At 60.1% G+C, this 17,504-nt stretch overlaps 1 protein-coding gene across 3 annotated transcripts in view; it reads right to left on the bottom strand.

Annotated features, from left to right (window-relative positions):
• Positions 1 to 2,208: 2,208 nt before the first annotated feature.
• TSPAN4 (tetraspanin 4) overlaps positions 2,209 to 17,504 on the bottom strand; it is a 31,132-nt gene continuing 15,836 nt past the window's right edge. For all 3 annotated transcript variants that reach the window (XM_064287551.1, XM_064287549.1, XM_064287550.1), the window contains exons 4-9: positions 5,411 to 5,602; positions 4,757 to 4,831; positions 3,798 to 3,899; positions 3,380 to 3,511; positions 3,201 to 3,284; positions 2,209 to 2,750 (exon numbers count right to left, since the gene is read on the bottom strand). In XM_064287551.1, coding sequence (XP_064143621.1) covers positions 2,682 to 2,750; positions 3,201 to 3,284; positions 3,380 to 3,511; positions 3,798 to 3,899; positions 4,757 to 4,831; positions 5,411 to 5,602 — 654 coding nt within the window. In that variant the 3' untranslated portion in view covers positions 2,209 to 2,681. The remainder of the gene's footprint in view (positions 2,751 to 3,200; positions 3,285 to 3,379; positions 3,512 to 3,797; positions 3,900 to 4,756; positions 4,832 to 5,410; positions 5,603 to 17,504) is intronic.

The raw sequence follows: 17,504 nt of genomic DNA, 5'->3' as shown, positions 1-17,504 counted from the left end.
CCGTGTTTGTCCTGACTCGCTGCAGGTGCCAGGCAGGGGTGACCTCCACCCCTCATCGGTTCCGCTCTGTGGGGCTGTGTGAGGACCTGGGTGCCCGTGGCAGAGCAGAGGGACCTGGCAGACACCAATCCCTGTCACGGGCCACCTGGACCTGCCCACCTCCCGAGCGTGACCCATGGGCCAGGGACCTCAGAGTGGTGGGTCTCCCGGTTGCCCTGGCTGTAGGCAGGGTTGCAGGCACAGGCTCAGTTCCTCCAGCAGCCCCTTGGGCCCAACCTCCCTCCCCACACATCACTGTGAAGCCCCCAGTGAGCAGCAGAGCAGAGATGGCCTGTCACCGTGGGTAGTTGGCCCATCACCACCCAGGGTCCTTCAGCATAGCATGGAAGGGAGGCTGGCCCCCGTCGGTGGGGCTGTCAGCTCCTCTCTGGTGCTGGCCATGGCACACAGTCATTTGGGCTCCCGTGGACCCTGCACCTGCTGCATCTGGGCACCACGTGGCAGGTTCTTGAGATCCTGGTGATTTCATGGGTGTGAGGAGTGACAGGACGTCCTGTCTGGGATGGGAATCAGGTGAGGTTGGAGGGCATCTGGGAAGTTTGCAGAGAAGATGGTGGGGTACAAGGGGCGCAGCCTGAGGCTCAGGGTCAGAGGTCAGTCATGAGACAGGGGCCATGGCACACAGCTACAGGGGGACACAGAGGACAGGACCCTGGACATGGGCCAGGAAGGCAGATGAGACTACAGTGCAGCTTTCAGGGTGTCAGATGCCCCACGGCTCATGAGCCCCCTGGGAGTTACCCACCCGCATCACAGGCGGACAGCCCTCTTCTGGGGGATCTCAGGGCCTGCCCACCCTGGACCCCCCAGACCCTCAGGCAGATTGGGGACTGTGACCTCCTTGTCCTTTGGGCACAGGGAGCTGGAGACACCGCAAGGGGATGCTAGTTGGGGAGAAATAGAGCTGAGCTGCAGGGGTGAGGGCCCCCTGTGAGGACGAGGGCAGGGGCACTGTGAGAGCATCCCCAAGGCCAGACTCAGCATCCACATCAGGGAGACAACCAGAGACGGAGAATGGAGACAGGGAGGTGGGGGACCAGAGATGGGGGGTGGAGACAGGAAGGTGGGGGACCAGAGATGGAGGATGGAGACAGGGAGGTGGGGGACCAGAGATGGGGGGTGGAGACAGGGAGGTGGGGGACCAGAGATGGAGGATGGAGACAGGGAGGCGGGGGACCAGAGATGGAGGATGGAGACAGGGAGGCGGGGAACCAGAGATGGAGGATGGAGACAGGGAGGTGGGGGACCAGAGATGGAGGATGGAGACAGGGAGGTGGGGGACCAGAGATGGGGGGTGGAGACAGGGAGGTGGGGGACCAGAGATGGGGGGTGGAGACAGGGAGGTAGGGAACCAGAGATGGAGGATGGAGACAGGGACATGGGGGACCAAAGATGGAGGATGGAGACAGGGAGGTGGGGGAACAGAGATGGAGGATGGAGACAGGGACATGGGGGACCAAAGATGGAGGATGGAGACAGGGAGGTGGGGGACCAGAGATGGAGGATGGAGACAGGGACATGGGGGACCAGAGATGGGGGGTGGAGACAGGGAGGCAGGGAACCAGAGATGGAGGATGGAGACAGGGAGGTGGGGGACCAGAGATGGAGGATGGAGACAGGGAGGTGGGGGACCAGAGATAGAGGATGGAGACAGGGACGTGGGGGACCAGAGATGGAGGATGGAGGCAGGGACATGGGGACCGGAGATGGGGGGTGGAGGCAGTGAGGTGGGGCACCCCTAGCACAGGGCCAAGGCTCAAGGAGCCTAGGGGATGCTCTGAGGCCCCTGTAAACCTCAAAGTGAACTGAAATTGTGTTTGTGGCTTCACCCTTGGCCTGGATAGGGGGCTGGTACATCCGGCCACCCTGAGATGGGCATTGAGACCAGGGCTGCTCTGGGCACATGCAACTGCCGGGCGGTGTCCTTGGTGGCTCGTGTCCATGCAACGCCACCAGCCTGGGGTCTGTCTTGGCCGCTTGCCTCAGGACCTGGTGGATCCCACCTGGCCTGCCCCTGGGGTCTGAGGTGGTGCTGCTGGGTACTGCAGAGTGAGGCTGAGGGGTCTCTGTGGGCCAGGTCCCCACACCCTCACTCAGGCCCCTACCTGGACCCAGAGGCGCCCCACACAGGTCTGGGGGAGGCGGAAAGGGCAGCAACAGACAGGGGTGCTGCTCACACACTTTATTAGATACAGCGGGGCGCTGCTGCCTGCATGGAATGTGGATGGGCCAGGTCTCCGCCTGAGCACCAGACTGGCCTGCTTGACCCCATCACGGGGCTGGGGCATCAGCGCAGCTCCCCACCTGTGGCCCCAACCCCCTGCTCCCAGAGCGGGGAGCAAGGGCAATAAAAACACTGCTATGGAAAGTACATGGGTATAAAAAAGCACCGGAGCCCCCCTGCCCTCCCACACACCTCTGTCCCCGTGTGGCCCCCTGCACACCACTGTCCCCTCAGTCCCGCAGGTGGGTTCACATCTCCCTTGGGGCTGCCGGGCAGGGGTCCTGGGGCCCAGCCCCACCTGCCCCCCACCGCACCCAGCCTGGCACAGGGCAGGTCCATGGGGTAGGGCACCACCATGGTCTGGGTGATGTCCTTTGGCAGAGAGGCGGGCGGGGGGCTATGCACAGTAGGTGTCGGCCTTCACCACCTGGCAGTACATGGTCATGGCGAAAGTCAGGCCCAGGATCTGTGGGCGGGAGGGAAGGGGCTGTGTGGGGCCACTCCAAGGGCGCTGTCCAAGGCAGCACCCTGACCCTGAGTGGCTGGCCAGTATCCAAGGAAGCACCACGCAGTTCTGTGACCGCCACCCACCGACTCCCCTGGGGTGGACACTTGCCCCTAGGCCCGCTCTCTTGGCACCCAGGGTTCCTGTCTGCATCCTCTGTTCACTGGGACAGCTGAGCTCTCAGCCCAGGGCCATAGTGTGGCCCATCCAGGAGATGTCAAAGGTAGCACCTTGTGGAGGCCGTCTGACTATGCCCAGAGACCCCAGGAGCCCTGGCTGGCGCCACATGATTGCATGTTTATCCTCTACCCCAGTCCCCAGTGTGGGTTCCTGGCTCCAGAGGCCCTCCATAAAGGGTGCTGGGGAACCAGGGCAGCCCCATCCTTGGGCAGGGGTCTTCCACCTGCATACCTGCACCAGCGCCATGCACAGCCCAAAGACACCCACGGCCAGCAGGTTCTCCTGCAGCCACATCTTCACTGTCTCGTAGCAGGGCTGCAGGAGCACCGGGGAGTTGGGTAAGGACCACCGCCACACTCCAGGCCCCTCCCCTCCAACCCTGCCCCCACCTCCCAGCCCACCGGGCTCACCGCCTTCCACCAGGTGCCCGGAGCATGCAGGCCACAGCTCTCACTGAACTCCAGGCAGCAGGAGTCGGGCACTCGCGTGGCGTTGTAGACCTCGAACCAATCCGTGTAGTTGGAGACACCACAGCAGCGGAACTGGGGGAGGGGCACCACAGACTGGACCAGAGCCCCCAGGAGGGACCCACCCGCTCGCCCAGCCATCTGGAGGCAGCCTTCCTGGTCGGAGTGGGCTCAAATCCAGGGCCTCCTACCTATTTACTAAGCCTGGACCAGGAGCCCCTGGGTATGCTGGGGGTCACACTCCCAGGGGCAGGGGGCGGGCTCAGCCTCCCCAGCAGGGCCACTAGGCCAATGGCAGCATGCCCACCTTTACACCTGGCCTGAGAGGCAAACCCGGCGCTGCCCACCCGTGCCCACTCACATCAGTCTGGATGATGCTCCAGGCATTGGTGAGGCCCACATTGCCCTGTGTGCCATACAGGTGCAGGCCCTTCTTCAGGTCGTGCTGGGCATACCTGTCAATCTGGGAGCACAGCGGGGCTCACGTGAGACCAAAACAGGGGGAGGGGGTGCACCAGGTGCAGGTCTGCAAGCCTCTGCCTGCTGCGCAGTCCCTAAACCTGAAACCAGTCTGGACGTTGAGGAGTGAGCACGCCCCTGAGTCCTCGAACTCTGCGTGTACCAGTGAGTGCGTACAGCTGAGCTTCGTCGTTCGCATAACCGTGTTCTACAAAGTCACTGCAAACACTGAGTCAGCGAACATGGATGCTTTGCTCCAGGGGAGACGCAGAGCTAGGTTCCCGCAAGCCTCTGGTCCTGTTCTGTGGACCAGTTAATAACCTCTTCTGTGTGTCCTGTTTAAAGACGGACACCTTATTTAACAAGTTCCTGGACTGGTTAACATTGGGCTCACGGCCAGCAGCACTGTAGCTCACGCCTGACAGCACTTCAGCGCTGCACGTGACGCCGTTTTAAACAGCAAAATCGCCAACAAAAGGCATGAAAACACAGAACGCGTGGCACTGAATACACCACAAAACAGACACTTGACGGTTTGAGAGCTGAACCAGATGCAGAGTGTCACCTCAGCAGGAACGTGTGTGATGGGAGACTCAGAGTGCCTGCCATGCGGCACGTGTCCGTAAATGACCACGAAGGTGCCACAAGGACGGATTTTGGGTTACAGATATTAGTGGGGAAAGTGAGTTCGCAAATACACAAGGTGCAAACGATGAGGATTGGACTGTATGGGGCACAGTACTACTAAACACGTACACGTGGGTGAGCCTGCAGGTAAGCGTGTCACGTCCACGATGGCATGTGTGCACCTGGCTGGGAAAGTGAGCCTCCCGCGTATGGCAGTCCCTGCAGGCCGCCTACCTTGTCAGTGTAGACGAAGAAGAGGATGGCGATGGTGGCCTCCAGCAGGAACACCAACAGCAGCATCACGAAGAACTGTGATGTGGGGGGGCGGGGTCAGACCGAGATGAGGGCCACACACGCACAGTGGCCCCCAGGGCTGCCCCACCCACTGCCCTGGGGGCTCCGAGCCCCCAGCCCTGAAGGGAATTCAGATGGAGGCACATGGAGTGGGTGGCAGGGGCCAGGAAGCAGAAACGGTCACGAGGTCAGCTCAACCAGGTTTGAGAGGCTCAGGGAGGCCCCAGCCAGGCGGGGGCTGTAGAGCTGCCCGAGGCCCACTACTGAAGTCACAGGTCCCAGGCCCGTGCCTGCCCCAAGCTGCGCTGTCCTTTAAATTATCTAAGATGAATGTGGAGCCCATCTCCACGGCCCCATGCTGGGGGACGGGGCTGGGAGGTCGGGACAAGGAGTGGGGGAGGGTCAAGGACCCATCCTGGAGAAGACAAAACGCAGTAAAGGTCACGCGTGTGGACATGTGCCTGGGGGTGCATACATCCTGACAAAGCAGGGCCCCCTAGGCTCTGAGCACCTTCTGAGGGCAACCCCACTCCAGCACCTGGCCCTGCCCCCTCCCCGCTGGAGCCCCCCACCCCATGTCCCCCTGGCACGCACCGTCAGCAGCAGGCACTTCTGCTCCTTGATGGCCCCGATGCAGCCCACCAAGCCGATGGCCATGACCAGCGAGCCCATTGCAATCAGCAGGTTGGCGGCCGACAGGGACGGGAAGGAGGGGGATAGGGTGGCGAAGTTCCCCTGTGTGGCGGCCAGCCAGATGCCGACGCCCAGGACACCGCAGCCCCCCAGCTGGACCGCCGGGTGGGGAGAGAGGAGTGAGGGGAGTGAGGTACCAAGGGGCCACACCATCCCCACACTCAGGGCCCAGACACCAAGATGAAGCCAGAGCCCCTGGAGCCCCCCAACTCCCCCATGGCAGGCCCCCACCCCAACGATCTTCATGGGCAGGAGCTGTGTGGGCTCCCCAGTCTCCCTCCACGCTGCAGGTGGTTTCCTTCCATACACCTGTCCTCCAAGGCCACCAGTGACAGGACACGCCGCTCACACCCAGTGCACGACCAGGGCCTAAGACAGTCTCCCCACTCAGGTCACCTACGGGGCGCCTGCCATCCAGGCCCTGAGCAGACCTGTGGGGCGCCTGCCGTCCAGGCCCCAAGTGGGCCTGGGCGGCCCCACCATGAGGACCCTGCCATCAGAGGCAGCCCCTACCAGCACTTGCTCTGGGCCCCTGTTCCCCCACCCGAGCCTCCTCCCATCCCTCCAGGAAGCATCCCTACCATCCTTGTCCCTCTGCCCCAGAATGTAGCTCGCACCCCACACACATACAAACAGGGCACCCTCGCCCACTCCCGGGCAGACAGAGCACAGATGGGCTGGCTGTCCCCCAGCCTCTCCAGACCTGAGCCGTCAGGGAGACCCCCACCCAGTACCATGACTGGACTGCCGAGCCCCCAGGAATCTGTACACTGTCCTTTCTAACCCAGGGGTAGTCCCGAGGATTCAAACACCAGACCCCACGGGACATGACCCCATGGGCCTCTGGGCATTCCCTGCAGTCACCTCACGCCGGGAAGCCTGACCCCGCACGCCTCTCCTCATTGTTAAGTTGTATCGTCTCACCCGGGAAGCTGGCACCCTCACTGCCACCACGCCCACCTCTCAGATGACGGGACTCTTAGGAATTTCACAATTGCTCCTTATTACAAAAATCAATTAAAACAAAAGGAAGGAGGAGAGAAGTTGAGACCCTGATGACTCCAGAGAGGCTCTGGGGTTTGTGTGGCGACACAGCCCCAGCCACGGGGAGTTGGAGGGAGTCAGGGGCTCAGTGGGCCCAGGAGCCCCCACCCCCACGCTCTACCCTGATGCTCACACCTACACCCAGGGCAGGTTCCAAGGGCCCCAGCCTCCACCAAGGGCCAGAAGACCCTCAGGAAAGACGGCTGTCAAGCCCTTCCTTCCAGACAAGGAACCCGAGACGGGAGATGAGAAGCCACTGTCAGTACGCAGGGCCACAGGGAGCCCAAGTGGGCCAGTGCCCCTCACCACCTCCAGGCCTGGGCTCCCACGCCTCAGGAAGGCCCCTTGCACCATAAGCCCTGGGAAGCTCTGCCCCAGGAGGTCTGGCAGTTGGAGAGATGTCTCCCCCACAGCACTTCAGGGCCTGGGCAGTCTGCCCCTCCCCCAGCTGGAGAGGGAGCAGGGTGAGTGGTTGGAGCCCCGCCCCATCAGCCCATTAGCCCAGGGAGGGAGACCATTAGGCCAGGCTGGCAGAAGAGTGAGCTGCTATCTTGGCAGGGGGGCAGGGGGACACAGACTCCCGTTCCCTAATGGAGAGCAGGAGGGCTGGGGCTCCCAGCCTGGGAAGCTTTGCCCAGCCCTCCACAAGAGCTGGAGGCCAAGGCTTGAGCCCCAAGGCCCAGAGCCATGTCCTCTCCCAGAGGCCAGGTGGCTGAAGCTCCAGACCAAGCACAGGGATGGGGACAAGGGAGAACCTGACAGCAGAGCAGGAAGTGACTGGGCCCTAGGCACCGGGGAGCCCTCACAGTATGCTTGCACAAGCCCAGTGGGGCCCGGCAGGGCCACCATGGATTGGCCAGGAGGGCTGCTGTGGCCAGACACCCCTGTAAGGTCCTAAGCCAAGCCAGTGCCAGGACCACCGAGGAAGGTCGGTGGCCACTGTGGGGTGGAGGGAGGGTGCCACTGGGGGGTGCGCAGGTGCAGAGGGCCACGAGGGAGGAGGGCTGGCTGCCCAGGAAGGGCTGGACAGAGGCTAAGCATAGGGCGGGGAGGAGGCACACCCAATGTGCGGGAACCTGGGTCTGGGGTCACAGGCACGGGTGACGCGCCTGGTCAGAGGGTCTGTCCTCGCCGCGGAGTGTGCTGGGGGCACAGCTGCAGGAGGGAGGGGAGCTGCTGGCACTGAGGGGAATCCGATCCCCTCTGTACCCCTTTCCACAGGACTGCAGTTCTCCAATGGAGGCGCTGCGAGGCCGAGGGTCTGCGCTGTCCACGGTGCTGACAGAGGTGCGGACAGGGAGGAGCCAGGTTGGCTTGGGCACACTCCGCACCCTGTCTTTGGGGGGCGCCATTTTTACATCATGGCGCCCTCGTCGGTACAGGAGAGGCTGCGACGGACATTGGACGCTCACGTTAGCCCATGGCCAACCAGGGACACAGAGGGGCTCCCGACTCAACTGAGCCAGCCCACAGAGCCCACCGCAGACCAGACCAGGGGGCACGCTGCACCTCCTGCACCAGAGGGCCGCCCACCCATGCAGGCTGAGGAGCTGCTCCGGTGCCTCCTGGCCTCCTGCCTGACCCCAGAGCTGGACAGCTCACCACTTCCAACAGGAACAAGAGACCCAGACTCCAGCCCAATGATTCTCCCAGGCCACGTCCTGGCTGGACCCAGGCTCCCTTGCCACATGCTTGGCCAGTGGGACAGGGTGGAGGAGACTCGGACTCGGTGCATCTAGGGACGATAGCAGGGAGGAGGGGACCCTGGGATGTCCCTGAGTGGGGGAGGTGCTGGTGCTGCCTCCCGAGGACGCAGACAACCCTGTCAATGGACAGTGAGCACCGTCGCCTCCCCTCCCTACAGGGTACCGAAGGGCACAGGAAGGACACAGTGCCGAGAGGCCGGGAGCTGCAGGGAGGGGAAGAATGGATGGGGACAGTGTCTCTCCAGGCAGCCTGAAAGGAGGGTCTCTTATAGGGCCTGGGAGAGAGGGACCCCATAACCCAGCCCAGAGCTGCTCCCCCAAACGTGCATATGCTGTGGGAAGTTAGGAAGTTATTTCCTAATTAACACATCAACAAAGAGTCCCCACCCCTTCCCCAAACTGTCACAGACACACACTCACATCACCAGTATCACCAGTCACACAAACACCCACATATCAGAGACACCCACTTAGATCACCAGTGTCACCAGAGACACACAGTCACACAGACACCCACGTATCAGACGCCCACTTAGATCACCAGTGTCACCACACACAGTCACACAGACACCCACGTATCAGACGCCCACTTAGATCACCAGTGTCACCAGAGACACACAGACGCCCACGTATCAGAGACGCCCACTTAGATCACCAGTGTCACCACAGACACAGTCACACAGACGCCCACTTAGGTCATCAGTGTCACCACAGACACAGTCACACAGACGCCCACTTAGATCACCAGTGTCACCACAGTCACACAGACGCCCACTTAGATCATCAGTGTCACCACACAGTCACACAGACGCCCACGTATCAGAGACGCCCACTTAGATCACCAGTGTCACCAGAGACACACAGACGCCCACGTATCAGAGACGCCCACTTAGATCATCAGTGTCACCACAGTCACACAGACGCCTACTTAGGTCATCAGTGTCACCACAGACACAGTCACACAGACGCCCACTTAGATCACCAGTGTCACCACAGTCACACAGACGCCCACTTAGATCACCAGTGTCACCACACACAGTCACACAGACACCCACGTATCAGACGCCCACTTAGATCACCAGTGTCACCACACACAGTCACACAGACACCCACGTATCAGACGCCCACTTAGATCACCAGTGTCACCACACACAGTCACACAGACACCCACGTATCAGACGCCCACTTAGATCACCAGTGTCACCACACACAGTCACACAGACACCCACGTATCAGACGCCCACTTAGATCACCAGTGTCACCACACACAGTCACACAGACACCCACGTATCAGAGACGCCCACTTAGATCACCAGTGTCACCACACACAGTCACACAGACACCCACGTATCAGACGCCCACTTAGATCACCAGTGTCACCACACACAGTCACACAGACACCCACGTATCAGAGACGCCCACTTAGATCACCAGTGTCACCACACACAGTCACACAGACACCCACGTATCAGACGCCCACTTAGATCATCAGTGTCACCACAGACACACAGATGCGCACGTATCGGAGACGCCCACTTAGATCACCAGTGTCACCACAGTCACACAGACACCCATGTATCAGAGACGCCCACTTAGATCACCAGTGTCACCACACACAGTCACACAGACACCCACGTATCAGACGCCCACTTAGATCACCAGTGTCACCACAGTCACACAGACGCCCACTTAGATCATCAGTGTCACCACAGACACAGTCACACAGACGCCCACGTATCGGAGACGCCCACTTAGATCACCAGTGTCACCACAGTCACACAGACACCCACGTATCAGACGCCCACTTAGATCACCAGTGTCACCACAGTCACACAGACGCCCACTTAGATCATCAGTGTCACCACAGTCACACAGACGCCCACGTATCGGAGACGCCCACTTAGATCACCAGTGTCACCACACACAGTCACACAGACGCCCACTTAGATCACCAGTGTCACCACAGTCACACAGACGCCCACTTAGATCATCAGTGTCACCACAGACACAGTCACACAGACGCCCACGTATCGGAGACGCCCACTTAGATCACCAGTGTCACCACAGTCACACAGACACCCACGTATCAGACGCCCACTTAGATCACCAGTGTCACCACAGTCACACAGACGCCCACTTAGATCATCAGTGTCACCACAGTCACACAGACGCCCACGTATCGGAGACGCCCACTTAGATCACCAGTGTCACCACACACAGTCACACAGACGCCCACTTAGATCACCAGTGTCACCACAGTCACACAGACGCCCACGTATCGGAGACGCCCACTTAGATCACCAGTGTCACCACAGTCACACAGACACCCACGTATCAGACGCCCACTTAGATCACCAGTGTCACCACAGTCACACAGACGCCCACTTAGATCACCAGTGTCACCACAGTCACACAGACGCCCACGTATCGGAGACGCCCACTTAGATCACCAGTGTCACCACAGTCACACAGACGCCCACTTAGATCATCAGTGTCACCACAGACACAGTCACACAGACGCCCACGTATCGGAGACGCCCACTTAGATCACCAGTGTCACCACAGTCACACAGACACCCACGTATCAGACGCCCACTTAGATCACCAGTGTCACCACAGTCACACAGACGCCCACTTAGATCATCAGTGTCACCACAGTCACACAGACGCCCACGTATCGGAGACGCCCACTTAGATCACCAGTGTCACCACACACAGTCACACAGACGCCCACTTAGATCACCAGTGTCACCACAGTCACACAGACGCCCACGTATCGGAGACGCCCACTTAGATCACCAGTGTCACCACAGTCACACAGACACCCACGTATCAGACGCCCACTTAGATCACCAGTGTCACCACAGTCACACAGACGCCCACTTAGATCACCAGTGTCACCACAGTCACACAGACGCCCACGTATCAGAGACGCCCACTTAGATCACCAGTGTCACCACACACAGTCACACAGACGCCCACTTAGATCATCAGTGTCACCACACACAGTCACACAGACGCCCACGTATCAGAGACGCCCACTTAGATCACCAGTGTCACCACAGTCACACAGACACCCACGTATCGGAGACGCCCACTTAGATCACCAGTGTCACCACAGTCACACAGACGCCCACGTATCAGAGACGCCCACTTAGATCACCAGTGTCACCACACACAGTCACACAGACGCCCACTTAGATCATCAGTGTCACCACACACAGTCACACAGACGCCCACGTATCAGAGACGCCCACTTAGATCACCAGTGTCACCACAGTCACACAGACACCCACGTATCGGAGACGCCCACTTAGATCACCAGTGTCACCACAGTCACACAGACGCCCACGTATCGGAGACGCCCACTTAGATCACCAGTGTCACCACAGTCACACAGACGCCCACGTATCGGAGACGCCCACTTAGATCACCAGTGTCACCACAGTCACACAGACGCCCACGTATCGGAGACGCCCACTTAGATCACCAGTGTCACCACAGTCACACAGACGCCCACGTATCGGAGACGCCCACTTAGATCACCAGTGTCACCACAGTCACACAGACGCCCACGTATCGGAGACGCCCACTTAGATCACCAGTGTCACCACAGTCACACAGACGCCCACGTATCAGAGACGCCCACTTAGATCACCAGTGTCACCACACACAGTCACACAGACGCCCACTTAGATCATCAGTGTCACCACACACAGTCACACAGACGCCCACGTATCAGAGACGCCCACTTAGATCACCAGTGTCACCACAGTCACACAGACACCCACGTATCGGAGACGCCCACTTAGATCACCAGTGTCACCACAGTCACACAGACGCCCACGTATCGGAGACGCCCACTTAGATCACCAGTGTCACCACAGTCACACAGACACCCACGTATCGGAGACGCCCACTTAGATCACCAGTGTCACCACAGTCACACAGACGCCCACGTATCGGAGACGCCCACTTAGATCACCAGTGTCACCACAGTCACACAGACGCCCACGTATCAGAGACGCCCACTTAGATCACCAGTGTCACCACACACAGTCACACAGACGCCCACTTAGATCATCAGTGTCACCACACACAGTCACACAGACGCCCACGTATCAGAGACGCCCACTTAGATCACCAGTGTCACCACAGTCACACAGACACCCATGTATCAGAGATGCCCACTTAGATCACCAGTGTCACCACAGTCACACAGACGCCCACGTATCGGAGACGCCCACTTAGATCACCAGTGTCACCATACACAGTCACACAGACGCCCACGTATCAGACGCCCACTTAGATCACCAGTGTCCCACAGTCACACAGACGGCCACGTATCAGACGCCCACTTAGATCACCAGTGTCACCAGAGACACACAGTCACACAGACGCCCACGTATCAGAGACGCCCACTTAGATCACCAGTGTCATCACAGTCACACAGACGCCCACGTATCAGACGCCCACTTAGATCACCAGTGTCACCACAGTCACACAGACGCCCACGTATCAGACGCCCACTTAGATCACCAGTGTCACCAGAGACACACAGTCACACAGACACCCACGTATCAGACGCCCACTTAGATCACCAGTGTCACCACACACAGTCACACAGACACCCACGTATCAGACGCCCACTTAGATCACCAGTGTCACCACAGTCACACAGATGCGCACGTATCGGAGACGCCCACGTAGATCATCAGTGTCACCACAGTCACACAGACACCCATGTATCAGAGATGCCCACTTAGATCACCAGTGTCACCACACACAGTCACACAGACGCCCACATATCAGAGACGCCCATTCATATTACCAGTGTCACTACACAGTCACAAGGACACCCCACGTATCACAGACACCCACTCATGTCAGCAATGTCACCACAGACACACAGACGCCCACTCAGGTCACCAGTGTCACCACACACAGTCACATGCCATCACACACACAGAAAATCAAACATGCAGCCCCTCCCCCTTGACACACGTCACGACCTCCCAGAAACACCCCGAAGTCCCTCTCCGCTGTAGCCCCGATGGGTCTCCTGTCCATTCAAGCGTGTGGCATGGACCCATCACCTGCAAGCATCCACAGACACACGTGAGCACCACCCAAACGCGGCACCAGGCTAATGAAACTCCCTGCAATTTTGAAAAGGTTTCTGCGAGTGCAGCTTCTAAAACATTTTGGCAAGAAAATTACAGCCTCAAAGCACAGGAGACAATGGGCCCCATTAGACACCCAGACAGAACCTCAAACACAGGGTTGGGGAGCCAGGGCCACAGCACCCAGAGGAGGAGCTGGGAGCCCACCTTGCCCTGCCAGCATCCCACCCCGAAGCGTGGGAACCCAGGGGATGTGGCCAGGGCCACCACCCCCAGCAAGGAGTCTTTCCTGGCCGAAGCCCCCGCCCAGCACCCAGCCCATGGCTGGTGCCCCCGATGCCTCTTCTCTGGCCATATCCTTTTCTGTCCGTATGTTTTGGAGCAGCCCCAGCCCGGGCAGGCAGGACCCATGGTGACTGGCATCCATCAAATGTGCTCCAGACCCCTCGGGGACGGGTGATGCCAGCTTCGGCCCGCTGCCCTCTGGCCATAAAATCCGCAAACAGATGGCCCGGCAGCTGGCCCACGTCCTAGAAAGAGGGTCCTGCTGTGCCCAGGAAGCCCCTTGCCAGCCTGGGGCAGAGGCGAGTCTGCCCCAGCCACGCCAGCCAGGGCTGGAGGCCGCAGCATCCAGAGCCGAGAACAGCCCACAGGGTAACTCCATGCGCCCTAAGCTCCCAAACAGCAAACTCACCCACAGCACCACCCCGGGTGAGGACGAAGTGCTGGAGGGCTCAAGGAGGCACCCCCCACTTTTCTGTGACGTTGGTGACAAGGGCACCTGGGTTTGTCAAGCCCACTTCACCGTCCACTAAACCAGCACGTCCGCAATGCAGGGCTTGCCCAGCCGACCAAGCCACCACGCCACCCCTCCTCCTCTGTCCTTGGCTCACCCACCTGACCCTGGGTGCCCCCAGGGACTCACAAGGCGGGGAGCCTCCACTGGCTGAGGGGAGTCTTGGGGCGGGGGACAGAGCAGCCCTCGGCCAGCAGTTCTGGGGGTCTTCATGTTCACCCTTCCCAGGGGCACCAGGGCTGGGCCTTGCAGGGTGAGTAGGAGTTGCTAAAGGAACATCCAAGGAGACCATGACCAGGGCTGGGTTGGGCACATCAGGACTCCTTGGCTCCCCCAACGTTGACATCTTAACTCCTGTATCTGTGAATGTGACCTTGTTTGGAAATGGGGTTTTCCTTTCGATATCAGTTAACAAGTCACGCTGGAGCAGTTCACCCTAATCCCATCTGAAGGATGTCCTCATAAAGAAGGAACCCAGAGAAACAAGGGAAAGAGGCCTGTGAAGATGCAGCTACTAGCCAATAACACCTGGGGCCACGAGAAGCTGAGAGAGAGAAGGGTCTCCCCGAGGGCCTTTGTAGAGAGCGTGGCGCTGATGACAGCCTGGATTTGGACTTCTAGCCCCGGAGCTTTGAGACATTGGTTTAAAGCCACCTACTTTGTCGTGGCCATCCTAGCAGACTAAGACAGCCCACGGGGCACCAGCGCCTCCCTCATGGCGTCCTCCAGCCCCAGGTCCTGCCAGTGGAATCTGAGCCCTCCACCCAATGCAAAGATGCCCACCCGACAGCAACACAGGAGCCTCGGCCATGGGGAGCCAGGGGCTGAGGTCTGGGGAGGCCCCAATGCGCCCTAGTAGCCTGTCTGTGCAGGAGTCTGGCGGGCAGCCCTGGCCTCTGGTGGCCCCTACCAGCTCTGTGGGAGCTTCACCATTCCTGGGGCCTCCCCAGCAGTCCTGGCACCATGCCCAGAGGCTGGCAGGTCAAACAGCATCTGCGGTTCATTAGAGGGGAAAATCCTGACTCGAGATGTGCGATCAATTGGCCCACACAGCCAGGCCCCTCCTTTGGGACAACGGGGAGCAGGGAATGAAGCCCCATGCCTACCAAGGACAAAGGCCACCAGGCAGTGCCACCCCCTCCCTGCCGGCAGAATCACGCCCTGGACCACCAACCCTGAACCCCCCCATGCTGCGCCTCCTCTGCCCAGGGTCTCTGCCCACCTGGGGGTCTGAACAGACTGATGGGATCGGAGCTGGAGGCCCCCCACACCTCCTTCTACCACCTATGCTGGACCACCGCTAGCTCTGGGATTCCCAGACTTAGGGCTCACCCTGTATGGCGCCAATGTGTGTAGATGAGGAAACCGAGGCCCTGAGAGAGCAGGGCTTGTCCAGGGTCACAAGGGGCTGTGAAGGAGCTCGGCCCAGCCTCCATCACCACAGCCTCCTCCTGCCTCAGCCAAAGCCATCGCCCACAACCCCACCCCCCGAGCCCACTCTCCAGGGGGGCTCTGAAGCCCCCTGAGCCTGAAGCAGGGAGGGGTGGGAGAGTGGGCCTCTTTCCTCTCATCTGCCCCTGGGGCCTGGACTGCAATTACTGGAAGAGCTTTCCTGGCAGGGGCTGTGCTGACGTCAGCTGCACAGGCCAGAATGCCCGGGGTCCCGGGGGGCTGCACAAACCAGCCGCCCCCATCAACATGGATCACCCCATGCCCTGGCAGCACGTGTGGGCACACCCCACCTGCTTCCACACACTCATGCTCACGGGGTCCTGACTCAGGCTCTCTTCCACGAGGACTGGGCTCCCAGGAGACACTCCAGGCCTGACACAGAGGCCCTGACCTGCCCAGTGGGTGTGTACGTGGGTGTGCGTGTACTGCACGTGTGTGAGATGCAGGTGTGCGCACTGTGTGTGCACTGTGTGTGTGCTGTGAGGGTGCAGGTACACTGTGTGTGTGCATTACGTGTGTGTTGTGTGCACTGTGAGGGCAGGTACACTGCATGTGTGTGTGAGCTGAGTGCACATACGCTGTGAGTCCTTGTGCACCACAGGTATGTGTGCCCTCAGCTGCCATTTGTACGTGTGCAGACATACCTGCCAGCTCTCCCTGGTCTCAGCACCAGGCTCTGCACATCCGGGGTGATGACATCACACAGACTTACTTTCTTCAAGGTGGGTCAACAGCCCCAGCCCAGGCCCACAGATGTGGGCGGTCAACCCAAAGACACACAGTAACAGACATGCAGTGACCCTTCGTGCTGGGGACCTGTGTCACCCCGCACCCCCAGGACCTGCCCCAGCTCTGAGCACAGACCCTCAGCAGCGGCCACCCTCCCAGACCCCATCAAGCATACCGCCAGAGAAATCCAATAAAACTCAACTCGTAAATAAAAGTCAATTAACCTTCGGATCAGCCCCTCTCCATCCTCAGAAAGAGCAGCTCCCTCCCAGCCCCCACCCCTCCCCTGCAGAACGCAGCCCTCCCCAGGGACCATCAAGCCACTCCCAGGCCTATCCTGCATCCTGCAGTGGGGCAGGCAGAGGTGGGGCCTGGGAAGGGTCAGGACTCAGGAAGTGGTAGAAAGGGCTTTGCGGGGGCGGGGGGGGGGGTGTCTACCCTGGGGGGAAGGGAGGCTGTAGCTGAAGATTGGGGTAAAATGCAGGCAGGAGAGGTGCCAGATGGGGTTGGGTGGAAAGAAGGCTATGCAGGGGAGGCCCCACACTCCCCTCAGTTGAGGGTCCTGAGGCCCAGCCCCACAAGGTCTCCTTCTCAGGGCCTCAGCCCTGACCATTTGGCTCCAGTGGGGTGGGGGGGGGGGTAATCCCTCCTATGGGGGGCCAAGCCGGCCCTTACAGAAAGAGAAGAAATCACGGTCCTGGGGCTCAGGGAAGGGGTGGCCTAGCCCCTGCCCCCACCCTCTGCAACCTCTGGTCACCAACAGGAAGGAGTGTGTGCCATACTCCCAGGCCATTCAGCTAGCTGGGCTAAGAATAGCACAGGTGTCTTTGGGGAAAGCCTCTGATAGGACCAGTGGGCTGCCCACCTGGCAGCCTCCAGCCCAGCTGCCCACTGGGCAGGGCTTGGCCCCTCCTCTGATCGGTGTCTCAGCTACCAGGCACCAGGCTGGACGAAGAGGGCCCTGTCAGGGCTGGTGTCTGAGGCCAGGCAGCAGGGGGCTCTGATTTAGTTGACTGGGGGTGTGATTGATAATAAATTTCCCAGCCGGGGAGGGGTCCCTAGGGGGGCCCTGACTTGTCCTATTCAGAGTTGAGGATACCACCGTCGCCAGGCTCAGCAGGATGCATTGCCCTGAACTCAAGCTG

Source organism: Loxodonta africana, chromosome 7 (genome assembly GCF_030014295.1).
Source record: "Loxodonta africana isolate mLoxAfr1 chromosome 7, mLoxAfr1.hap2, whole genome shotgun sequence".
In the NCBI taxonomy this organism is placed as follows: Eukaryota; Metazoa; Chordata; class Mammalia; order Proboscidea; family Elephantidae; genus Loxodonta; species Loxodonta africana.
The sequence above is the reverse complement of the archived record's forward strand: the minus strand, read 5'-3'. Positions and strand labels throughout refer to the sequence as shown.